The 26,030-nt window shown below is 42.4% G+C and overlaps 2 protein-coding genes and 2 non-coding genes across 5 annotated transcripts; 1 reads left to right on the forward strand and 3 right to left on the reverse strand.

Moving 5' to 3' along the window:
- The first annotated feature begins 3,803 nt into the window (after positions 1-3,803).
- Positions 3,804-8,683, forward strand: LOC144946052 (translocon-associated protein subunit beta-like). Its single transcript, XM_078874789.1, has 6 exons — positions 3,804-3,871; positions 4,890-5,053; positions 5,671-5,769; positions 6,785-6,893; positions 7,570-7,647; positions 8,113-8,683. The coding sequence occupies exons 2-6, from the start codon at positions 4,890-4,892 to the stop codon at positions 8,221-8,223; spliced, it is 561 nt and encodes a 186-aa protein (XP_078730915.1). The 5' UTR covers positions 3,804-3,871; the 3' UTR covers positions 8,224-8,683.
- Positions 8,684-9,063: 380 nt separating this feature from the next.
- HAUS6 (HAUS augmin like complex subunit 6) lies at positions 9,064-23,466 on the reverse strand. 2 transcript variants are annotated; one of them, XM_078874650.1, is made up of 17 exons: positions 23,256-23,466; positions 22,005-22,100; positions 21,628-21,706; positions 21,074-21,209; positions 20,593-20,767; positions 19,265-19,372; positions 18,783-18,846; positions 18,492-18,665; positions 17,699-17,892; positions 17,466-17,577; positions 16,876-16,975; positions 16,514-16,598; positions 16,093-16,210; positions 14,539-14,655; positions 13,007-13,145; positions 11,211-12,710; positions 9,064-9,204 (listed from the first exon to the last, which is right to left on the reverse strand). In XM_078874650.1, the coding sequence occupies exons 1-17, from the start codon at positions 23,354-23,356 to the stop codon at positions 9,194-9,196; spliced, it is 3,309 nt and encodes a 1,102-aa protein (XP_078730776.1). In that variant the 5' UTR covers positions 23,357-23,466; the 3' UTR covers positions 9,064-9,193. The 2 variants fall into 2 exon arrangements, with proteins under 2 accessions (XP_078730776.1, XP_078730775.1); XM_078874649.1 differs by having other exon boundaries at positions 19,250-19,372.
- LOC144946087 (small Cajal body-specific RNA 8) lies at positions 13,230-13,362 on the reverse strand. Its single transcript, XR_013639778.1, has one exon.
- On the reverse strand, positions 15,917-16,049 carry LOC144946086 (small Cajal body-specific RNA 8). The gene has a single exon (XR_013639777.1).
- Positions 23,467-26,030: the final 2,564 nt, after the last annotated feature.

The raw sequence follows: 26,030 nt of genomic DNA on the forward strand, positions 1-26,030 counted from the left end.
ATGTTCGCCCCACTGCTGGATGAGTAGTGAGTCTCTGCGCCGTTGCCACAGACTCCTTGTGAAAGCACGATGCCTCACTCCTTCCCTCCATCGTTCCTTGGGTAGTGCTACTTTTCCGCTGCAACTTCATCCCTGATATCACCCATCTCCTCTTCCTCCTCATCCCGCAACCTTCCAAAATTATAAATGCGGTACGGTCATTGCATATAAACAAGTGAATAGAGCAGTACTGATATTTTCGATAATTTATTCAAATTACCTCGTTCTATGCTGTGAAGGGCCATTGCCTGAACCCTCGCCTATCATATCACGTTTCTTTTGAAGGCAACCACAGTGTTATTGTCGAACTTGTTGAGTTTGAGTTGTTGTCAATCATGGCTGTGCGCCACTGCCAACGCAGCAGCGTCACCAAATTGCTCAGTTCAACTGAAAGCAATACGCTGAGGTTAATTCATTGCCTAGGCTAAAGTAACACGTTACGACACATGAAGTAGGAAAAAGTATAACACGGTTAGGTCAAGAATGTACAGAGGATGTCATATTTACATCGATTCATCATCGCCAGTTTCAATGACTAGTAGTATACGTTCAACATTCCTATGACAGGAGTAAGCCTATCTATATGAAAAATCTTTACACTTAATTCGATTTTCCAATTACACCGAGGTAAAGTGTTGCATGCAAGTGAACCATCGCCCATGGGTTTTATGAATCTGCCTGCAGTGCACTTTATCAAATCAGCCTCTGAATTTAAGATAACTTGATGATTCTCTTAAAATAAAAACAAATTGAACATATGATCCTCATGGCGATACCCCCAGGGTACCAAATAATACTAAATGGCCGAGGAAATTAAATATTTTATTTCTGGGACACTATTTTTTTTCCAGGGGTGTACTTAACTCCACGACTGGGGTATCAATACATCCGAAATCGGTGCTACTTCGCGATGTCGAAACACCAAACATTAGCTATCGAAAAATTCAACTTTGAATAATGCATCGTGTACAGCTCGTCGAGAGGAGTCGATTGACGCATCACCGACCATCAGCAGACTAAAAATGACTGCTATTTTGAACAATGCTTTCTTTTAAAAAAACGAATGTTTTTATATTTGCATTTGTGGGGAAATAAATCCAGTCGCAATTAATGCTGATAATTATTTCACAAATCAATCTACCCCAGTGTCTCTGTGCAGATGGGAATGGTATCATCCAGAGATAAAAATCATCAAGGACGTCATTATTTTATGTTCATCTTTGTGTCTTGAAAGATACAATACAGAATACAGACCGCTCTATTCCAACAGCTATACAGCTGATAATTAGAGAGAAAAACATAACTATTTAGAGTAACATTTTGGGGTCATTCGGGTGAATTCCCAGAGGTATGGCTTCACACTTTTTACTGGTAGGAACCTCCTGATTACACCAGCCCACAGGGCATTATTGTATCCGTCGTGCAGGGAGGGGCAGGGTGGGGAGGGAGGGGCTGAGTGGGGAAGGGCTGGGTGGGGGGTGGGAGGGGTGGGGCTGGGTGGGGATGGGCTGGTCACCTACTCACGCCGGCTTGTGTTAATTCTCCACTTCAGGGACGCCGTTGTGGAGTCACTTTAAAGCATTTATTCGAACTTCCCATCAACAAAGATCCCCCGTGTAGCCTGAACAGACTGTTGGAGCAAGTGCTGTTAGCGAGCACCTGTGAAGGTCGGCACGGCAGCACCACGCCCGGCCGCCTTTGTCTTCCCCAGTGGCGATGTTTACACACCACACCAGGTCCTCATTTGCGGCTGAGTCGACCTAGGGGAGGCACAGCACCGGCTTCGGTAATCGTCACCGGTGTTGGCCGTGAGCGGGATCCCCGTGATTGCAGCGCAGCTCCGCTAAATCTTAAATGTTGTACTGTACTCCTTTGATTTTACATCCCACTCGGATTTTTGCACACCGCGTTGGTGTACGGTACTTATTCTGCAATATTTTGCTGTCTTTTCTTGGATTTTCTGTTTGCACATAGTCACTTTAAGATGTTTTCTTGTTCATGTTTTTTGTTTGTTTGTTGCGGTTGCACCCAATTCAAGAACCGAATGGCTCACAGGGCTATACCTAATAAATGAAACTGAAAACTAAAATGAAATGAAGGTTGTTAATGGACGTAGACAGGCAAAGTTGCAGCCTTGAAATCTCTCACTGCTGGGGACAGGAGCCTCAACTTGCGGCAGCCCTAGACAGGATTTAGTCTCCTCTTCCACGTGTTGTCCACACGTGTGGGAGTACCCACACTTTACCCCACCACACGCCAAAGATTGACCGTCGCGAACCTCTTTAGACAGCAGGGCGTCCAGCCACGAGAGGTGGGTGGGTGGACGGAGGGACTTATGACCGTCGTTTCAACTCAGTTTTCAGTTTTATTTATTTGCTTTTTCTGCAATATTTTGCTGTCTTTTCTTGGATTTTCTGTTTGCACATAGTCACATATTCACTTTAAGATGTTTTCTTGTTCATGTTTTTGTTTTTTGTTTGTTGCGGTTGCACCCGATTCAAGAGCCGAATGGCTCACATGGCTACATCTAATAAATGCACTTGAACTTCAGGTGTTTATACGAATTGGATTTACAGGACTCTATTATGATCTTTGTGCACCACCAGTCAACACGGAAGGCCGTGTGGCTGATTGATGTGTAAACAAAAATATACGCGGAGGCACGAGTTGTGAAGGAGACGAATTGTCTGCCTGTGTAATTTGTGTACACGATATTCTCCACGACACTTAATTGACATATACAGCTAGTCCCCAACTTACGGTGATCCGACTTACGATATTTCGATCTTACGATGGCGATATGACAAAATTGTTAAATATTTTACATTTCGCGCGGCAGGCAAACGCAGCAGCGTACAAGGTACGACGCTGCACGTTGGGACGCTGCCGGGATGTTACTGAACGCATCTCCAGCCTTGCGTGGTGATGCCTCTCACTCTCACCAGCGGTGGACGGAGTTAAGTGGTCTCGGTGTTCAATGCATGTTAAAAGTTTTTTTTTTATAGCAGATAGGATTGTTTCCTGCAAAAAAACGTTCTATGAAATTGCAGTTCATATAGGCAGGCTAAGAATGCACCTTGTTTTTTACTTTAAATTTTACTGTGCAATACAGTATTGTAATTTCGATTTAAAGCTTTCGTGACTGCAGGGATTCATCTTCTTGGTTCTTTCGGTAAAATCACGTAGAAGGGAAGTAATAAAATAATAAAAATAAAACATAATAAAATAATTCTCACGACGTTTCGGCCACAACGCAAGCTTAAATATACGCCCCAAGCTTGGCGGTGTTTCATTATTCACCTGAGGACGGCTGCTTGCGTTGTGGCCGAAGCGTCGTGAGAATTATTTTATTATGTTTTATTTGTATTATTTTATTACTTCCCTTCTACGTGACTTTACCGAAAGAACCAAGAAGAAGTTTTGTACTTTTTAATGTTTTTACCTACGTGACTTTACCGAAAAAACCTCAGAATATGAATCATTGCAGTCACGAAAGCTTCAAATCTAGAATACGGTATATAGTTTATATAGTTTATACATTACGGTACTGTAAATTGCTCTGTTTTGCTAAATTATCACCATTCTTTAAGACTCTTGGGTAGGCGAGGCCATTTTCGACTTACGATGGGGTCGTCGTAACGCATCTCCGTCGTAAGTCGGGGGACTGCCTCTATTTAAAATCCATTTAAAACCCGTGGTTTAAATACATGACGTCATGCCGACGCGTGACGTCATTTATCCAGTCTAGCCGATGACGTCACGACCAGAGCGGCCCCTCTTCCTCCCCGGTTGCCACTTCCCGTTCACAGCGAGGCGACGGCTGCTCAACAACGTGAGTTCGTCTCCGCCGCCAAGCAGATCACAAATAAACATTCCACCATTCAGCTGCTCAAAGCCAATTACACCACGTTTGACTTTCACACAAACAATGCGTACCGGTAATAGGCGGCCCGCGTCTTCAGGAAAGTTAATTTCCCCATTGTCCGCCTATGAGGGCCTGACTAGTCGAGAGTTTGAATGGAGAATGTTTGGTGCATCGACTGCCGTACTAATCGAGTTGAATGTTAATTGATTCGTTGTTGAAAGTCGTTTGTGCTTCATGAATTCGTTCACGCTGCGACGCCGCGAGTTGGAGATTGACATCTGTGCAAGTGACCTCCATAAGAGTCGATTGCACTGTGGTGTGATCGTATCCTGAGTCGGGTCACGGTATGAATTGATGAATAATGCTGCGTTCTGTATTAAATAGGTGGCATTTCGGGCAATGACCCCCATAGTAGAGCTGTCATGGGGTCCCTGGATATAAGTAGCAGACGGGTGTCTAATGGAGTCTAGACAATAGAAGTAGATTGGTTTCTGATGAGGTGTCTGGGCGGTAATAGAATGGCATAATAGCCGCTGATGGGGTCTTTACACAACCAAAACTGGTCTCCACGGATGTCAAGACCAGTGGTTCCAAACGTTTCTGGATCCGCGGAAAACTACCAACAATAAAAAAAAATCGCAGACTAACATGCATCAGTAATTTAGAAAATGTACCTATCTAAATAGTAACATCTGCAGTTCCACGATCTTCCAGACCACCAATGGTCCTCAGACTGCAGGTAGGAACCGTTGCTGTACATTCGAATTACATCCTGGTGTCTGATGGTCTCTGCATGAACAAACAGATCAGTTTAATTTATATGTTGATACAATTTTAGAATAGCCTGTGGACTCGGAAGGACTTTCACCGGTTCATAAATGAACCGATTTCATTGTAACAGAACAGACTAATCTCACCTTAGAAATATTGCCTTTTAAAATCCTTTCAGTCGCTTTCAGCAATGATGTTGTGCATGTGCCCGCAGATGGCGCGATTAGCTCTGCTGCTGCTGGTGGCCCTGGCGGTGTGTGGTACGGTGCGCACTGACGAGGGGGCGAGGCTACTCGCCTCCAAGAGCCTCCTCAACAAGTACGCGGTGGAGGGGCAGGATCTTACGGTGCAATACAACATCTACAATGTGGGCTCCAGGTGAGGTCTTGGACCACCCTTGTGGAAACCCAGAGCCCGTTTGCAGCCCTCGCCTGCCCTCTCGGTCAAACTAGTAACTCAATTGCCCTTGTTGCGTTGGAGTATTGGCATGCACATGTGAGACTATTTTAAAAGGATGCAACCCAAAAAACCGTAGATATAGGTTACATTCTGGGCTGTCCACCACAAGCTCAAATACTTTTATATGAAAAAGTATCGTAAAATGAAACACGTGCTCCATTATAGCGCTCGTTTTGTGGATGCATTGATTTATTAGGGGGATAATAAAATTAGAATACTCCATTGTCACTCTTGACCATAACTTTCAAGCAGTTTCTCATTAATGAAGCTTCAAATTACCATTGGATAGCCTGAGACACTTCCTAAATAGGTTGCCACAACAGCTGTTTTAAGTTGTCTTCTGTTTAACCATAAGTGGGGAATCTGAGAGATCTGTCTTTGCCACTAATCGGATACTAGAGGAATATTTTTGGCCTAATAAAAATGTATAATTTTAGTGCACTGTCAAAAGGTATTTGCAAGTGCTATTCAGCACTCGTGAATGTTTTCCCTCCCCTGCTTTATACGGTTTGCTGTTGTCAATGTCACCATTCTAGTGCCGCCCTGGATGTGGAGCTGAATGATGACGCCTTCCACCCCGAGCAGTTCGGTATCGTCTCAGGGATGCTCAACGTCAAGTGGGAGAGGATCGCCCCGTATCCTCCGCTCACGCACACTGCAGTCCGTGTTTAAAAAAAAAAATAATTTCAGGATGAAATGTTCAGTCATGGAAGTTATTTGAACATATTTTAGTATGCTAGACAGTGCTGGTTGGTGAATTGAAGTGGGCCCAGGAACAGTTTCAGATATCTCACCACTGATGTTAGCTGTGGCTGGGAATCAAACTGATCACTGGGCATGGAGTGTCTTGCATGAACCGCTTCCTAAATTATTCCCTAAATTAACTTGGACTCAGCACAAAAGAGCTTATCGTGCATATATAAAGACATAGGCTGCGTGTCAAAGCTGCCCATAGAGAGTCTAAGGCTTTGTTAAGCAGTGAAAAGAGACTTATATCTTCCTGGCATGCCACTATCACATTCTTGTAGCATCCACATCATAGGTCATAAACACTATAATTAGCACCGATTATAATCGTCGTTTTCTGAAACTGGTCTGACAGCCTAGGACATGCAGCCTGCGTGCTTATCTGCAAAAATAAATGTCATTTGTGACATGAATTGTCCTTTAAATGCAGCAATGCGAGTGAGCAGCATGCCTTGTTTCCATAACCCAATTAGACTTGAGTTTGCCCAAGTTGGCTTCATAAACCCAAAATTTACCAAGTTGAATTTCCATGAAAAATACTTTAGAACACCTTCCCAAAAATTAAATGAAAGGTCAAGATAGGGTTGCTGACAATTGTTGCATGCAAAATTAAATTATCCTGCCACCCACATCAGTAATTGAGATTGTTTTGCAAAATACACAAGTCAGGCCAGACAGTGATGCAAGATCGGCTTGTAAAAAAAAAAAAATCAGGCTACAGCCTGAATTTGCAGGCAACTTAAAAAATATATAAACACGGAAACGTGCTGCTTTGATTGCAACTTGAGTTGAAACTGGTTATGTCCCATAAAAACATGGTATAAAGTTGATAATGGATTCAACTTGCACTGTGGTCACCAACGTTAAGCAGGAAAAGGGAGCTTCCTTAACAACTGCCTGCAGGGGGAGTAACGTGTCGCACTCCGTCGTGCTGCGGCCGCTTGTGCCGGGCCTCTTCAACTTCTCATCCGCCACGCTTTCTTACCTGCCACAGGAGGGCGCTGAGGTGGTGGTGAGTGGCTCAATAGTTTACTCTCTTGAAGCCGTGGGCATATCCGGATTGCATGCTTGCAAAAAAGCAAAACATGTTCATGGGCTTGCTAGTTTATTTTGTGCTCTTCACTTGTTGGGGGCACGTGACTTGGTGCCGACAAGAGTACAAACGTCCACAAGGAAACATATTTCTTGAAACAGACGAGATCCTACCTTAAATTTATATTCAATAGGTAAGCAATATTTTTAGCATAAATTACAGATCGTTTGCATTTTCCGTTTGTTTGATCAGCCCCCCCCACCACCATTACCCACGGATAATCGAGTTGGTTGCAGTAGAATTACAATTTACAAAGCATTTAAGTGCATCAAGATGTATTACATGACAGCTTAAAATAGGAAGTGGGTGAGGGGAGAGCAAAACTGCCCTCCCAGCACAGGGCCAACAAGGCCAAGTACAATGGGATGACGCAACGAAGGACCAAGAAGTCTCGGGTCAGTTAGCGCAGCACCACACGTTAAATGTTTTAATGTAATTCAATGCATGGATGTATTGTACACCACTTGCGAACACTTGTTATAAATTGCAACTGGGCTTTCATGATTAAGGTGTCATTGATATGCCTAAAGTATTGTGTTTCTCAGCGATGGCTGTTTGTCGTGCTATGAAAATACAAACCATGTCTGTGTTGCAGATCGGCCATACAAGTGCACCTGGCGAGGGAGGAATTTTGGCTCAGAAGGAATACGATCGCAAGTTCTCTCCTCACTATGTACGTTTGCACTGCAACAGATCCCCTCCACCTCATTTTGTAAAATGGGAATCTCGTTACTTAATAATTTTGGAAATACCGACAGCTCTTTTGTCAGTCTACTGGATCAGCAACACCCGATGCGGTGTGGTGGTTGTTGAACCTTACTTCACCCTATTGGTCAATGTTGGTTGCAGGCAGGGAATGGACAAGAAAAACGCAACAATTAATTGCACTGCCCTCTTTCCCCACCACCTATAAGACCTGTAACGCATAATGGTTGCACATCCAAGGACTTGAGATTGACAAATTCACCAGGAATGTGCCCAGGAGGCATGAACATGTGCAGTTAAATATTTAAACATGCTTTAGTAAGACTTAGTGTCAATTGGGGCGTACTTTCGTTTGACACATTTTAGGCTACACCACTTGGTCATAATTACCTGGTTCTACAGAGTTGGTGGTGACTTTAAATCTCTCCCCCAGCTGGACTGGGCAGCATTTGGAGTGATGACGCTGCCCTCCATCGGCATTCCACTGCTGCTGTGGTACTCCAGCAAGAGGAAATATGATGCCCTCAAGTCGAAGAAAAACTAGTACAGCCTTACTCAAACTTTGGTCAGACATCAAACTATGGAAGGGTGTTGGGATTTTCTAACTATGCAGTAATTTTTTTTAATGTGATGTTCCAGGCAGTAAACACTGGATTGTTTATTTCCAACGATTAATTTTTATGAGAACCAATTGAGAAGTCAAAATACTCCTTGTGATAGTTACCCAAAAATAAAAGTTTGCAATGACTATTGTGTTTTCAAGAATTCAGTTATTTAACATAGCACATTTGTATCAATTTAGCATAAAGTTTACATGCTAAAATACATTACCCTTTATATTTTTACTGGGCTTACAGGCTCAAGGTGAAACCCACATTAGGGCACAACTTTCTGAAATAGTCGAAATGCCACCATAATTGTGATTTGCACCTGTATCATGTTGTAAATTTGTTTGTGATGTAACGCAAGTCACTGAAAAGCAGTACTGTCATTGCATTCGATTCAAATAAAAAAACTTCCTCATTGAATACAACCTGTGTGCTTTTTGCTTTAAATGTACAAATTATAAAAAACAATGCTTGCTAGAAACAAATAGATTTACTAAGTATACACGATATTTATACACTTGTGGGTTTAACAAATATATTCTAAGGGCCGACTTAACATGCCATAAAGTCAGTTATTTTGAATGCGTATGCGATGTGACAGCATTTGGAAGGAGCCACCACTCAAAATTAGTTCATAAGTTTATTTTCAAAAAAATATTAAACATTGAAAGTGTGAATTGTATTTAACATTCTAAAAATTTCGGACAATTGCAAAAAAAATATTACATAAAACCACACACACTAAGTACAGCTAATAAATACTATGTTAGCTTTGTTCTAACACGGTCAACATGTAAATCTGCACGTTGTACTCACACAGTGAGCAATACAATTATGTACTATTGGCTACCCATTAGTTGCTTGGTACAAAGTTGAATGTTTCACTTCCCAAAAAGGCTTGATTGCTTAATCACCCTCTGAAAAGACAAAAAAGAACAAAGCAGTCTATAAAAAAAGGTAAAATAATGGTAATGTCCAAACACATTAAATTTAATTATTAATGGTCACACATTTGTCTCAAATAGGATTATGTAAATGCACTGCACTATATTTTACCGTGTTAGTGTGGGACAGTGCTGGTCCTTCTACAAAGCAACTAGAAAAGCTTTCTGGACCTATAAACGGTCGAGAGGATGATCGGTATTTCATGGAAGTATCAGCAAACTCGTGAGAGTGTGGAAGAGACTAAAGAGTTTTTTTTATGCGATGAGGAAAACGCTGATGGGTGGGGCACGTGCAGGATGGAGGGCAAGTTATCAAGACATTGTAGTTGCACGCAAAAGTTAACCAATGGGGTAACCTAAAACAAGAGGAGACCGAGGACATGTCAAGTGTGAAAAATGTTGGGCATAAACATTGTAACAATGAAACCTAGCGCAAGGAAGTAAATTAAATGTGGCAGGCAGAATTACTTTTAAAAGTTAAATCTTCATGTTAAATGTGCTACACACAGCCGCATGTCTTTAGAGGCTCAAATAGATGCAAAATCCCAAAAGTATGGAAGGAAGCCAAAGTCATCGCCATCCTGAAAACGTGGAAATCCGCAGCTACAGGGGCAAATTATCCCTCGTCCTCCACTTCCAAGCTGATGGAATGGGCCATGCTTGTCAGACTTTACGACATTATCGATGTCCAACTGCCTCCCCAACAAGCCAGATTTCTAACTGGCCATAGCTGATGCGAACAGATCGGTGCCTTCCCCACCTTCATTAGAAGCTGGTTTCCAGCATCAACAGAAAATTGTCACAGCAACGATTGAACTCTGCTGCCTACGACTCCGTTTAGCGTCATGGGACTGCTATTGAAGTTGGCAAAAATCCGATGGCGTTCTACTGTGCACCTAAATCGACACGATGCTCAAAACCATATGTTCAGGCTACGGCAAGTCCTCGCGTGTTCAAACAATGCGTTTATGCTATAACACGGTTCTTCCATTGGGGAACATTTTCCACAACGTGGAACACACGCTAAGGCGCAGAGAACACACCCATTATTAACAGTTTGAGCAGTCGACAACGAACTACTTTTCAGAGCTGTGTAGCTGAACGGTATGTTATGCGGAATGATACAGTAACGCAGCGGTACACAATTATTTATCCCGTCATCTGTGTGTATACATCGTATCTCGCCAAACTTTATCGTAACATTATTTATGGGGAAATTGTTTTCACTATAATGCATTTTTGCTTAACATGGCACTACTGCGTTAAGAGGACACTCTATATCGCTGGTAAACAGCTGCAATTGAATTATGAACAATGGTCTCCCTCAAAGCTCAGTACTGGCACGTGATTATTTAACATACATAAGGTGACCTGCCATGTACACCTCACAAATTCATATATGCTGACGACAGCCCTTGCTGCAGAGCCAACACCCTCGATAACATTTTCATCTCCCATGCAAACTGCATGGGAGATTACAAGTTCTTGCCAACGACATCGAGCAAGACATCAAAAATGTACCTGAACATCGACTCAAGTGCCCATCTCCCCCTTCTGGGATTCACTGTCAAAATCCTAGAATCTCATCCAGATCCAGAATAACGCTGGCGACTAATGGATCAATGACGGCCATAATAAACACCTAATTCGAGACCCAAACATCGCACCTTCTGGCTTTGACATTCTTTTAAAACACCGGTGTACTATCAACCACATTAAAACATCAACAGGCTGCTGCACACATCCTTCAATGGAAAATTAAATAAAAGCCACAGTGCAACTTTGGACCACATAACAAGTTGTCAGTACTCCTTCAAATGGAGGAAGAGCAAAATTAGTCCCCTGAAGCCCACTTGTGGCTAGCAGACCATGGAATTGGCAATTAGTTGAACAGTCATGCAAGAAAAGAATAGGGAGCGGCTCCTGACAGATGTGTTCTCGTCACAACCATTCAAGTTGGGATTATGGGCAGAGCTTACCGGGCGCGACTTTTCTTCCTGCAAAGCGGTCCAAGTAAATTTGTGGGAGTGGGAAGTCCAGGTCCAGCTGGTCTAAAAGGTTGGGTGTTATTGCCAGCTCCACGGACAGCCGATCTCCGTGCACCATCTCTTGGTTATCCAGTGCAAAAGAATTGAGGAAGTCGTCGTCCAGACAAAAGGCCTTCTTACTTGATTTTTCGTCAAGCTCAGACTCTCTCGGCTCTTCATTTACAGCCTCCATTTCATCAGCGATTGCCTTTTTACCACCGATTGCTGGCACCTGTTTGGAAGTGAAATCTTTCAAGAGCCATCGCGTGTCATCTTGCCACCTATCTTGACCACCATTGTCTGGACACCACGGATGCTCTGCCGCTGCCACCATTGCACTGTTGTCCTCCATGCTGTCCTCGGCACACAGCGAACCTGGGGAGCTGTGGCTGTCTCCCAACTCAGGCATCGTCTCGTTGAGGATTCCAAACTGGGCAGCATCATCAATTTCGTACTTTTCTTTCCTCAGATGTGACCATCGATTTGGCCAATTATCGGAGGACTTAAACGAGGCCGTGGAGGCTATAGTACAGCCATCAGCCTCTGGCTGGTTTGAAACTTTGGGTAAAACTTGCCTGTCTATCTCTGGCTTCATCAAGTCTAAGCTTAAGTCCAGTAAGTTGTTTTTCAGAGTTGATTCTTGCCTTTCAAGAGGCAATTTGGCCAGTGTAATTGTATCACTAAACTTCATTAAATGTGGAGAAAAACTGGCGTTGTTGCCAGCAGACTCTGAAAACAAATCTAGGAATGGGGTTTGGGACATTAACAGCGGTGACCGAATTGGTGAATAGTCCACACTCTTATCAGCTGGCTTTTGAAACAATCTCTTTAAACGATCTGTCGTAGTGGTAAATGGGCTCATAAAATACATTTCATTTGAATCATTGCAATCCTTTTTCTCCGAGGGGCAAGATTTGATCACCAGGTCCTCCTGTGCTGCATGCTCGCTGAAATATTCTGCATTTTTTGTTGAAGCCTGGTTTCCCACAGAATTTACCGGCAGGTTGCGTTCCCAGTCTAAACTTGACTCTTCCTGCAAAGAATGTACGCATTCCAACACGCTCTGGTAATCTCTTAACGATCCAATGCCATCATCCATCTTATGCAAGGGAATATTAAGAGGCTGCTCCTTCTTAGGCTGCATTGATAAATCTCCTCTTGGTAAGAAGCTGCCATCCCCATTTACTTCAGCGACCCTATCCGAGGCACTGATCCTTTTTGATTCCGTTGTATTTGCCCTGTAGGCGTTCAGAGGTTGTGGACTCCAAACACCAGACACAGGAAAATCTGTGTGTTGGTCGCCTTCTTGTCCTAACTCAAATAAGGTATTGTCGGATTTCTTGTCCGAGATTTGTACCAGTGTGTTTTCATCAGCATCCGTAAAACTATCTGGTTTCTCATCCAAGAGCTGTCCATCAGTGTCTTCCCTCCATGTAGCCCTCACATCTGAAACTAAAGTAAAAGACTGGTGAATAAAAACACATCTCCAAAAAAGAACACTTCTTGCACTTTCATTTTGAACATATCAGGTCACAACTAGAACTATGAATTCCAAACAATTGTCCACACAGCATTTAAAATAAGACAAATTAACTGTAATCAATACAGAGATGCTGTTCACTTAGAAACTGCACGTGATTTACCTTTTCTATAAACTGTGGAAAATCAAAACACAAGGGTAAATCATTCAATTAGCTTTCGAAGATTAACTTAAGCCAGATTAATCTCTGCGGGCATCCAACTCATACCCATCTGGACAGGTGTCCTCTGCAGCTCCGACTTGATGGTGAATGGATTGCTGAGCATAGCAGTGGCTGAATCCTCCGCCCCCTCTAATGCAAAGCACGCACCCTCTCCGACCACCCCGAGTGTCACTGCTTCTGCAATCTAAAATTCAAACCAATACACAAGACAATTTTAGGTAAGATCTCAAAAGGCTACCACACAGAAACAAAGGGAGTGTCCACTTTGCTATGTCTGCCCCGTATCTGTACGTGCCAATTTCTCTCCATTTGGTTCGCTCATCAGAAGGCAGGTTTTATATAGGGAGGCCAAGTGACATCCAGGCACTGACTGGCTGACTGGACATATATCATGCTTCCCAAAGTATTTTTACTTGATCAATTTTCACAGCTGGTTATCAACGATGTCAATTACCGTATTTTTTCGCATATAACCCGCGGGGTATGCCACTTTTTACGAACAAAACAAGACCCTGCGGGGTATATGGAGGTGCGGGCTATCCCAAAAATATTTTACACGTGCGACATAATTTTTTCATGGTAGGACTATCCACTATGCACACTTACCTTTGACTAAAGCACTGTTGAATAAACCACTCGCACTAAAATTGCACGTTAAATCACGTTTTAAATTATTCAAATTGTTTGTACAATGAAACGACCGTTTGATGTGGGTGCATTTTGTTTACCGGCGACGGGAGAGCTGGGCGAAGAGAGAGGTTGGGGGGCGAGGCAACGGCGTACCGCAGTGCCGCTAATTATCTGCGCAATCTACAAGTGCTAAAACTGTACTTATCTACCAGTTGTTACTTATGTATTGGATATTTAATTTTGGTACTTATTTACCGTTTTAAGTTCACTCGTTTCCGGTTAGTTTGTTTTCTTTGTGCACGCTATGATTTAAAATGTTAACAATTGATAGTGGAATGTATTACAAATATAAACTTCTTATTAATATGATGGAATTAAGCTGCGGGAACGACGTTAAATATACGAATGCATGCGGGGTATCTGAAATTTGTTTTACACAAAACGCTATTTTATGCGTCTGCGGGTTTTATGCGTATGCGGGAAAATACGGTAATGATGTACACCAATTCCCTCCCCCAGACAACCTTTTGTCAATCCCAGCAGACCAGACAACGTTCTAAAATCTCATATTTTAAGTATAACCATAATGACTAACAAATAAATATGTAACCACTAATTTATTTATGGATCACACAAATTGATACATATTTACTCATGTTCACTATCTGACCGGGTGGCTCAAATGGTAGTGTGAGTGGCTCACAAATTGCAAGTTGTGAGTAAAAAAAAACGTTGGTTGGGGGCTGATTCAGGCCATCATCCCTCCAGGCTCAATAACAGCAATACCACTGTGGGGAAGTTAAGTCATTGTCCAACGGATAGAATCATTCTTGCCATAGGAATGTGGAATTTCCACCACTGGCTCAGGGCTTTAAAACAGGAGATGATTAGTGTTTGCTGCTGGATGACAAGAATGTCAATGGATGATTTTCCACCAATATCCACACCTGCTCTGCCAGTTTGTCATGCGCCCGCTCCATAGCACTTTTTGCTTTGAGGTTAAAGTCCTTCGCTTGCGACTTCCATGCTGGCCTCCTCAACCTGGTTTCTCCCTTCAGAGTCCTCTGTATTCAAAAACACAGCTGTTATTCATAATAAAGGTTTTTGGGTTAGATTGCACAAGTATAAGTGTCATAAGCCTCTACCACCCAACACAGCCAGTAAGTCATATTCTTAGGTTGTCGGTAAAGTCACGTAGGTAAATGTCGTGAGAATTATTTTATGATGTTGATTTTTATTATTTTAATATTTCCATTCTATGTGACTTTACCAAAAGAACCAAGAAGATGAATCCCTGCAATCACGAAAGCTTTACATCGAAAAATAAATAATTAAAATTAATAAAAGTCAACTAAAAATCACGACGTTTCGGAGGCAACATAAGCTTCCGTCTTCAGGTGGAACGTCGTGATTTTTATTTTATTTGTATTAATTTTAAATTTTTACCTACGTGACTTCACCGAAAACCTAAGAATATGAATCCTTGCAGTCACGAAAGCTTCAAATCTAGAATTAACAGCCAGTAAGGTTTGTCACGTAAACAAAGTGCCATTTAGTTACTACTTCAGCCCACCAGCGTGTTGGAGAGTAAATAATCCACAACATTTACTATTTGAATAGGACGTTTCGCTGGTAATTGACATCATCACTGAACCCATCAGGTGCAGAGATCGAGGCAGAGGAGGGGGGGTTATTGTAATTATATAACAGACAAGCTTTACCACCCGGCTTCACCACACCCGGCCGCCTTTGTCTCCCCAGTGGCGATGTTCACACACCGCACCAGTTACTCATTTGAGGCCGAGTCGACCTCGGGGAGGCCCAGGACCAGTTCAAATAAAAGTTCACCGGTGGTGGCCGTGAGCGGGAATCGAACTCGGATTGCCGGGTTTGTAGCGCAGCGCGCTTACCACTACACAACCTCTCCCCCCCCACACACACACGCTTGCTGCAGACACACAACTTTGAGAGTCCGTACGGCAGTTAATGACTCAAATAATAAACCAATGCTGCGCGAAGAACGTCTTAGACCTGCAACACATTTATATTTCACGTCCTCAGGTGAAGAACAGGTCTGTCGGAAAGACAGCGTCCTGTTCTTCACCTGAGGACGGCTGCTTGCGTTGTGGCCAAAACGTCGTGAGAATTGTATTTTATTATGTTTTATTATTTCCCTTCTACGTGACTTTACCGAAAGAACCAAGAAGATGAATACCTGCAGTCACGAAAGCTTTAAATCGAAAAAGGTCTGCTTTTCGTTTGCAAGTTTCAGATTTACTGAAATACACCCGTCCTTGGACGGGCAAAAGGCGAGTTACTAATATTCATTGTCTGCCCCGTATCTGTACGTGCCAATTTCTCTCCATTCGGTTCGCTCATCAGAAGGCAGGTTTTATATAGGGAGGCAAAGTGACATCCAGGCACTGACTGGCCGACTGGACATGTATCATGCCTCCCAAAGTTTTGGTGTGTAGGATAACAAATAATTCTCCAAAACTGACCTTCTCTGCCGGTGCAGTCATTGTAGCATAAGGTTTATGACGTAGGCCACGTTGAGAAGTCCGTGAACCATCTCCTTCAGAACTCTCCGTTTGGTTGAGATGGCTTGGATAGTGAGCCCTAATAAGAAAAATTACAAAACTAAGGAATGCAAATACAGTCCAAGAGTCTAAAAAGAGATTTATAAAAAAAAAAATTGTATTAGAATAAATGCAGTCAGTGGGTTAAAAACTTGATTTGAAGCTTTCGCGACTGCAGGAATCCATATTCTTTGTTTTTTTCGGTAAAGTCACATAGGTATAAAATACATTTTATACCTTTTTATACCTACGTGACTTTACAGAAAGAACCAAAGGAGTAGTGGGTTAAAAGTTGGAACTACTTAACGATATTACAACTATGTCAATTATTTAATATTCTTACCTGGGGGTTTTCAAGCCTGATGACATAGGTAAATCGACCTCTGCCTGAAGCGATCCAGCCCTGGCAGATACATCAATTTGTTTTTCTAGAAAACATGTGTCAATGTGTTAAGTACTTCAGTAGCAAGTTAACGTTGAAATCACAGAAAAGGTTTTAGGTTTATTAACAAAATGTCTTGATTTGTCCAATGGTTTTCATGTGAGATGCCTCATCGCTATACAACCAAATTCATTGAAAACAAACTTAACGGAGCTATGAAAATCAGTACAGTAAATTTTAGGCTGCTAACGATTGTCAAAAGGCAATCTTGAGCAAGACATTGAACAGGAGTGATAATGGAAGTTAACCCCACCCCCTCTCACCCATCCGTGGGTACGGGAAGAGGGAAGGCACATTCTCATCAGAGTCTTCTTCCAGCAGCTCAAGCGACAAAGGTGGAAATGCCGGAAGCGATGTAAACGCCTGTGGAGAATCTAAAGTTAACAAGATATCTCTTGGCAATATGAACAGGGCAGTATATGAGAAAACTATCTTTGCATTTTACCACGAACAAAATGGGAGTTACAGCCCTTGTATTATCAGCGACAGTGGTCCCTACAAAAAACACGGCAGAATGTATTTCTCATCCAAAATGCTGTGCAGCATTGGAAATTAAACAGATCTGATATTTTGAAATAGAATGGCAGCACAGTATTTATGTACGCATGTTGAACTTATTTCGCACCGTACATAGCCAATGAGCTAAAATTGGAGTATTGATGACAAGGCAAAGTAGCTTGTGTCGAGTGAAAGATGAGTTACAGGATTGTGTGCATGATCATTGCTTGTCATTATACAGATTGTATATGGTTTCCACAACTAGAATACATTTTTTTTTTAAATGTTAAAATTTTTCAATTAGGAGATGGTAATTTAAATAAACTGGCATTGAGGTTTTACCAACTGATCCTACCGGTTGTATGACGAGGGGGTTAAACCCTTTGTTTTTCTTTTCTTGCCAACGAGTGTCCAGTTCCGCCACGGCCTTATTCAAGTCTGGGAGAACCCCTCCGGCTATCGTAATTCTGTGTGAGCATGAGAACACAGTTCCTTCACAACCATGCTCTCAAACAGCCTTTCCATGATCCCCGCTCTGCGTGAACAAACTCAACTCAAATCACATTAGCCCCATGCTCGTTCACTCACCGTAGTGTCTGCATCTCCGCCAGGCAAGTAGACAGGGAGGCGGCCTGGCTGTAAAGGTCACGGGCAGCAATTGTTAGGTCAGGAAGCCCCGTATTGTGCAGCTCATCCATGTAGTGGCGCAGCGCCAGCCTGTGCAGCTGTAGGAAGCTCAGTATGTCGAGCCGCCCAGCCACAAACACGTTGTGCACACGCTGCTGCAAAAAGGAGCACCGCACCATGGCAAAGTCAGGCACTCAACCAATATGGACAAAATATCTGTTATGCCGCTAGACCCAATGCACTGGCTATACTGGAGGTAGCATGCACCTGTAAATCTGCTTTGGGAGGCAAAAGTTGGAGGATTACAGATTTGTTAAATTCCTAAATCAGCTGGACCATAAGGTGACCAAGCTGGCTATAGAGAGTGGGATTTTTGAATACATCTGTGTAGACCTTGCTAGTTAATCCCTTAAATGTGTTTTGTGCTTGGGTTTCATCCCTTAATGGAATTAGAAAAACATCTCAATGTATGTCTTGAGACTCAGTGAGGCTTACTTTTATAAATCAAGGGCATTATACAGCTAACATTCAAAATGCTGCACTTGGAAAAAGTGCATTGCTCACCTCAGATTTTTCATGTTTTAAAGTCAACTTATTATTTAACTTTCCAATAACAAATCATGAATTTAAGCCATAAATAGAATAAGCAAACCACTATATCAATGACCGCCCAACAGACTAGACCGTATTTTTACATGGAAGTGTACTCCTGGCTAAGGAAACTGAACAGTCAACATCACTGCCACCGTCATACCCGCTTTATCTCCTTCTCACACAGTGTGAGCAGCATTCGTGGAATCTTCACGTCAACCGCGGCTCCGTCCAGCCGGTAGCGATCAGCCTCTCCACTCAACACGGCGCCCACTGCCTCCACACTGGGCTCAAGTGCCTTTAATGTCCCCTCCAATGTAGCCCACATGGCGCGTACCTACATTTCAGATTATGGGTGGTATACAATTATCAATGGTGCATCGTTATCAGTTAATATCAGCAGAAAATTGGTAACACACAAACTTATGCTGGTGAACAATTGCTTGTTTCCAACCTCTTTCAACATCATCTTGTTCTCTTCGGTTTTACGATCCAAACACTCTTCCACTGCAGCATCCCTAACGAGAGCATGCAACAGTCAACGTTAAAAAAAAGTTTTGCTTGTTTACAAGTCTGAAATTATGTATACAAACCTCATCTATATAGCACCTTTGTGAACAGTAGAAACGCAACCTCTTTTTGTAAAGTAAAATATTGATTTGCAACACTACACCACAATATGTGTACTTTGTTTTGTTACGAAATACAATAAAATGTAATTTGAAAATATGAGCGTAAACCAACACATTTTTATACCACTCAACAATATGCATAGAGTCCTTCACAAATATAATCACTCCCAATCTGGCTACAGTCTTTACCAAGAAAAAAGGCTTGCTACGTGTCGGTATCACGTTGCAAAAGACTGCATATATACGGCTGCAGTGAATAAACAAAATACTTTAAATTGTAAATAGTTACGTGAAATTTGCGCACCCTTCTTCATTCACCAATGCGTAGCCACAATCCTTCACTATACGGTCCATATGCTTCTCCTCTTTTTGTATTTGGACTGTGAGCTCCTTGTACTCTTTGTCCTGTGATCTGGAGAACATTCAAGGACAATATTAATCAGAGCTATTCTTTACACTCAATTATAAATCACTCATGAGGACAGTAGCCGTTCAACAATACAATTCTTTTTAAAGGCTTACGCTCAGACAATACAAATCTTTTTAAAGGCTTACGCTCAGACTAGTCACATAAATTGGTTCCTTCAATGAAAGTCCCAAACTAGAGACTATGAAGGTAATAAATTGTTCCAAAATGGTTCTGGGAGATGGCAACTGATTATATTTAACAATAGTCAGTGTTATTAGAGTGTACCTCACAATCATAAGTTTTGCATGTTCAAATATTTATGGGGGCCAACTCCTAACCATAATCCTCAGGTTTGCTAAAACATCTGTGTGGGAAATCAAAGGTTATCCTACAGACTTCTGCTCACCATAGACATTACTACGGATGGATTAGGGAATGGCAAGCACCACATATATATTTTTAGCAGCTCTGTTATCCGGCATCCATGGAGAATGGAGGGTGCCAGTTAAATCAAATATTCTGGATATACTTGTGGTTCACCAAATTTTGCAAGTACAAACTTTTCAAGTAAGAAAAAACCAAAATTTTAATCATGATACAAGATAGAAGATACTCTTTTACAGAGATACTCGCCAGTCAGTTGTAGAGCATTCCAAGTTGATTGTAGAGAAGCAGTGGGGCCGTTTAGAGTACAGTATACAAAGTACAGTGCTGTATGTACAGACTATCGCAAGTGCCACCAATTGGTTGCGTCCTGAAGCTCCATAACGAACAGGTCTATTATACTGGTAGGAACCTCCTGGATACACCAGTTCACAGGGGATTATTGTATCTGTCCGTCCGTCGTGCAGGGAGGGGCGAGGGGCTGGTTACCCCATGGTGCCCTTATAAAACTCAACGTTTAACTTACTCACGCCGGCTTGTGCCCGCCCTCACGGTCGGGCATATTTGCGGAATACACCACGCCGCCGTTGACTCTGGCCATTGACCGAGCAACCTAACGTTCCTACCAGCTCCCTCCGCAGGAATGTGTTAAGCGCACGGCAAGATGCCAGATGGCTATCGGAATTTTTCCAGACATGTGAAGGAAGATTGTATTGCAGTTTGACAGACACCAGTTAAGTGCATTCCGGAGAACAGAGTTTTTGCAAAACTTTGGCTTTTTTTCCCTCCCTCAGTCAAGGCGACGAGACTCAAAGCCACTTAGAGGCAGCAGTGCTCACCTGCTATTGTTCCACGACTCCTCTATGTCCACCTGCATGTGGTGCACGCGCTGAAACGTCTTTTTCCGCAGCAGTGCCGTGTCGGCAATCAGTCTCTCGGCCACCACATCCTCCATGCTATTCAGCCTGGGCTTTATTGACGCCGGTGGGACCATGCGCGACCGATACTCGCCCACTGCACGCCGCAAACATCAAGTACCATGCAACTGTTGGCATGTGCATTCTTCTTGCTATTCCTAATCGACAATTTTTGCTTAAGAATTTTTACTAAAAAAATTGCTAAGTTATGCAGATTTGTGGAACTCTAAAAAAAAAACTCACTGTGCTTTAAGGTGGCCAGGAAATAGCAGAACAGCACGTGAGTTTGTGAGACCATCCATGGATACCTTATTAAGAAGTGTTATGCCTTTTCTCCACATTGTGCTTTTTTTTTAAACACTCAGGTCAAAAAATAATGTTTTACAAACTTTATCATGCTTACCATTTTTTGCTTTCAAAATCTGTTTCTCCAAGACGTAAATGCAGAAATGGTACATGACGTTTATAAACAGGTTTCCCCCAGGAGAAATAAACAAGGAGTGCTGAATCTGCGGAAATCCACAACTCTGCTTTTCTTCCTGTTGGAGAACAGACAAGCAGATTCTAAAGAACACAGGATGAGATGTTACTATCCTTTGTGCAAGCACTTCCAAGAGTTCATGAATAGTGAGCCTGGTGAAATTTGGGGAGCGCATCGTCAGTAGTGAACCTTTGGTTCCTAGGGTGTTTCGGCCTTTCATACTATACACCCTCCCCAAAGGTGGCCAGCGACAGGGTGATCAATCCTACGCTTGCGTCCCATTCCCAATTAGTCATAGGAGTTGACTTGTTGTTGATAGCCAACACACTGTAAAACTTTGCTGGAAAAAATACAATTACAATCCGTTGTATTAAGAGTCATTTTAGTAATTAAGACTATTACATAAAAGTAGACTCGTCATTCACTTTATGCAGCAAATGTTACATCAGTGAGACTGGTAGACAGTAAAGACTTACCGATATATCTCGAAGCCATGAGCTGCATGTTTTGCGAAACATTTGCTCCATTTTTTTGTCGACAATAGGCATGCACAGTCTGAATGAAATATAAGAAAGGGAAATAAAAAATGAAAAATCAGACTAAAATAAAGGTTATCCATTTAAGTTAATTACAGAAGGCTAGGCACTGAGAAACAGGTATTTTACCTGCATCTGATATAACAATCATTAAATTAATTCATTGTTGAATTTAAAAACTCATACATCAACATTGTGGCCTTAACATAAAACATAGGTGATGTGCCAGGCAATGGTTCTTCTTCATCACACAACTGTGATATACAATACGACGAGGATTTCAATTAAGCGTGGGCACAGAAAAAAAACGACCTCACCTGAATCGCTCCTTGGCGAGCACTGGATTCAGCTTACAAAATAGAAAATATGTAATGTTCTCAAAGGCACATTTGTTCGGCTTCACAAACATGTCCCTGGTTGAAGACAAAAGCATGCACAAGTGAGTAAACCTTGACAGCCTGATAAATGCTCACACTGTACTGTACATAGAGCCGTGTAAACCTACATCAATTACACATTACTGTACATTCTAGATTTGATGTGATTGAATTATTTTATACCTACGTGACTTTACCGAAAGAACCAAAGAGTACATTACTGTACAGTTTTTTTTTTTTACAAAACAAAAATTACTGATAATGTCTTTACAATAGGGCGGAGATAACACAACATAGAACGGAATACACCATCGACTTATAAAACATCCTTCAGGTCACTCGAATATTTGTCCAGTCGTGCCAAGTCAACATCACACATAACATCATCACCTTGCCGTATGAGACTCCTTCCCAAACCATTATATTTGACCAGCCTCTATCCCCCAAACTTGTCTATTCTACCGACACAAGCCACCATGCACTTCAGAGAGACCCGTATTGTGACGCTTGACAATTGGTACTCTATGTTAAGAAGTAATTCTTATGTTAAAATATAGAAACCGTTGTTTAGTCATAGAAAGTGAGGCGCATTTGCATAACATCCAGCTCAATAAGAAACATTCTCAGTGGATAACTTGTAAAACAATACCCACTTTATGGTAGAGACCCACGTAACAATCTTGAGTACAACATTTTGATGTAAAGCTTTCGTGACTGCAGGAACTCATATTCTTGGTTCTTTCGGTAAAGTCACGTAGAAGGGAAATAATAAAAATAAAAAATGTGTTTTATATTTTTATATATATTTTTTGTTATTATTTCCTTTCTACGTGACTTTACCGAAAGAACCAAGAATATAATCTTGAGTACTGTATAGAGTATATACGACGCTGGGCAATTGGCATTGTTCTTTAATAAATACGCATGAAATAAGTTCATGGCATATTCTTTTTAAACGCGAGCCTAACTCAATTATCTTACCGCAGCATCTAAAGACGCCAATATTTGTGAACTCGTCAAGTACGATACTCTAACGTATTTAACGGTCACACTTCCCCGATAAACTCTCAACAACTCAAACAGAACGGCGATCGTTTAGTCATGAAATAATTCACATTAATCAATAGCGCAACTTATAACAACAACAGTGATCATTATCATTGAAAAATAAAAGTAGCGGCCTCCACTCACGGCCCCATTGAGACGCGTAGGCCGGGCGGCGCCTTCCATCCCAGCAGCAACAGCATCGACCAAATGCGGGTGCCTTTCCCCTCCAGGTCGCACTCCGCCATCGCTAAGGTTCTCTCGTAACACTCGCACGAGGGGCTTGTCGCGAAACGTCGACTTCTTACGATGACTTTTACCGGCCCTCTCCTTCTTCTTCTTGCCCCAAGAGTTTAAGTTCCACAAAAAAAGGCGCCAACTCCGCGCGGGTGAAGCTTCTCAGCCAATCACGTCGCGCCTCACAGCAGCCACGCCCTTTTATGACGGTAGCGGGGGCGTTCCGGTTTGTAACGGCGTCTTCCATTGGACGAGCGTGGTGACGTCACCAGTCGAGGGCGTTGCCTCTCCCTCGCCGTGTTGCTTCCAGAAGTAGGGGGGCAGATCTTCCGGAAGAGAGCTAGCGTCCGTTTTGTTGTCATCTTCCGGAATTGGTAGACAATTAAACAACACAAGCGTCCGTCATCAGGTGGGAAAGCATGGCCGACTGCTGATGCAGATTGTTAAAACAAAATAAATGAAAGCAACTAAATTAAAACAGTCTGCCCCCCGAAACGTCGTGATTTAATTTAGTTTTCATTTATTAAATTTTTTACCTACGTGGCTTTACCGAAAACCCCAAAGAGTATGAATCTTTGCAGTCACGAAAGCTTCAAATCTAGAATAAATTACACAATGTAACACAATTTTTGTTCCTGGGTACGAAGTGTTATTTTTTAATTGCTTATGCCTAAAAAGTATAGAAAATTACTAATGTTCCCCGAAAACGTTGCTTTGTGACCAGGACTTTATGTGAACAAAAGACACAAATGTACACCACATTTTCTCATTAAAAATAGGTACATTTCAAAATATCACTGTCCTGGTCACAAAAGCAAAGTTTGTGGGGAATAATAGCCATTTTATGTACTTTTGAGGCATAAGCAATGAGGAAATAACACTTTCTACCCAGGAACAATTTTAGTTGTTACACTGTTATTTATTTTGATTTAAAGCTTTCGTGACTGCAGGAATTCATACTCTTTGGGCCTTTCGGTCAAGTCACGTAGATAGAAAATAATAGATCACGACGTTTCGATCACAACACAAGCAATCGTCTTCAGGTGAGAGAGAGAAAGCTGCTGAGACAAGGTCTTATGTAGGCCTGAGATGGGTGCACCAAGGTAGGTGGGTGGAGCTAGAGATGGTCCAACCACAGAGGCTGGGGGCCTTTGTATTGTGAGAGATTAGCCTCTCACCCACTACATTGATATTGTTGCTACATTGGCATTGCTGCTGCATTGGCATTGCTGCTGTATTGGCATTGCTGCTACATTGGCATTGTTGCTGCATTGCTGCTGCATTGTCATTGTTGCTACATTGGCATTGCTGCTGCATTGGCATTGCTGCTGCATTGGCATTGCTGCTACATTGGCATTGCTGCTACATTGGCATTGTTGCTACATTGGCATTGTTACTGCATTGGCATTGTTGCTGCATTGGCATTGCTGCTGCATTGGCATTGCTGCTACATTGGCATTGTTGCTGCATTGGCATTGCTGCTGCATTGGCATTGCTGCTACATTGGCATTGTTGCTGCATTGGCATTGTTGCTGCATTGGTGTTGTTGCTACATTGGCATTGTTGCTGCATTGGCATTGTTGCTGCATTGCTGCTGCATTGTCATTGTTGCTGCATTTGCATTGCTGCTGCATTGGCATTGTTACTGCATTGGCATTGTTGCTGCATTGGCATTGTTGCTGCATTGCTGCTGCATTGGCATTGTTGCTGCATTTGCATTGCTGCTGCATTGGCATTGCTGCTGCATTGGGATTGCTGCTGCATTGGCATTGCTGCTACATTGGCATTGTTGCTACATTGGCATTGTTGCTGCATTGGCATTGTTGCTGCATTGGCATTGCTGCTGCATTGGCATTGCTGCTACATTGGCATTGTTGGTGCATTGGCATTGCTGCTGCATTGGCATTGCTGCTACATTGGCATTACTGCTGCATTGCCATTGTTGCTGCATTGGCATTGTTTCTGCATTGGCGTTGTTGCTACATTGGCATTGTTGCTGCATTGGCATTGTTGCTGCATTGCTGCTGCATTGTCATTGTTGCTGCATTTGCATTGCTGCTGCATTGGCATTGCTGCTGCATTGGGATTGCTGCTGCATTGGCATTGCTGCTACATTGGCATTGTTGCTACATTGGCATTGTTGCTGCATTGGCATTGTTGCTGCATTGGCATTGCTGCTGCATTGGCATTGCTGCTACATTGGCATTGTTGGTGCATTGGCATTGCTGCTGCATTGGCATTGCTGCTACATTGGCATTACTGCTGCATTGCCATTGTTGCTGCATTGGCATTGCTGCTGCATTGGCATTGTTGCTGTATTGGCATTGTTGCCGTATTGGCATTGCTGATACATTGACACTCCGCCCATGCTTCTGGTGTTGTTGTTCCACTTGAGCTACCCCCATCCCCAAACCTTTAGAGGCTTACTCCTTTGCATGATGACGACCGCTTGTGTTGCGATCGAAACGTCGTGATTTGTTTTAATTGATTTCTAACTACGTGACTTTACCAAAAGAACCAAAGAGATTACAACCTCGTGTTATCTTCTTGGTTCTTTCGGTAAAGTCACGTAGAAGGGAAATAATAAAATACGTTTATTTTATTTCATTATTTCCCTTCTACGTGATTTTACCGAAAGAACCAAGAAGATGAATCTCTGCAGTCACGAAAGCTTTAAATCGAAAC

This window comes from Lampetra fluviatilis, chromosome 39, assembly GCF_964198595.1.
Source record: "Lampetra fluviatilis chromosome 39, kcLamFluv1.1, whole genome shotgun sequence".
NCBI lineage: Eukaryota > Metazoa > Chordata > Hyperoartia > Petromyzontiformes > Petromyzontidae > Lampetra > Lampetra fluviatilis.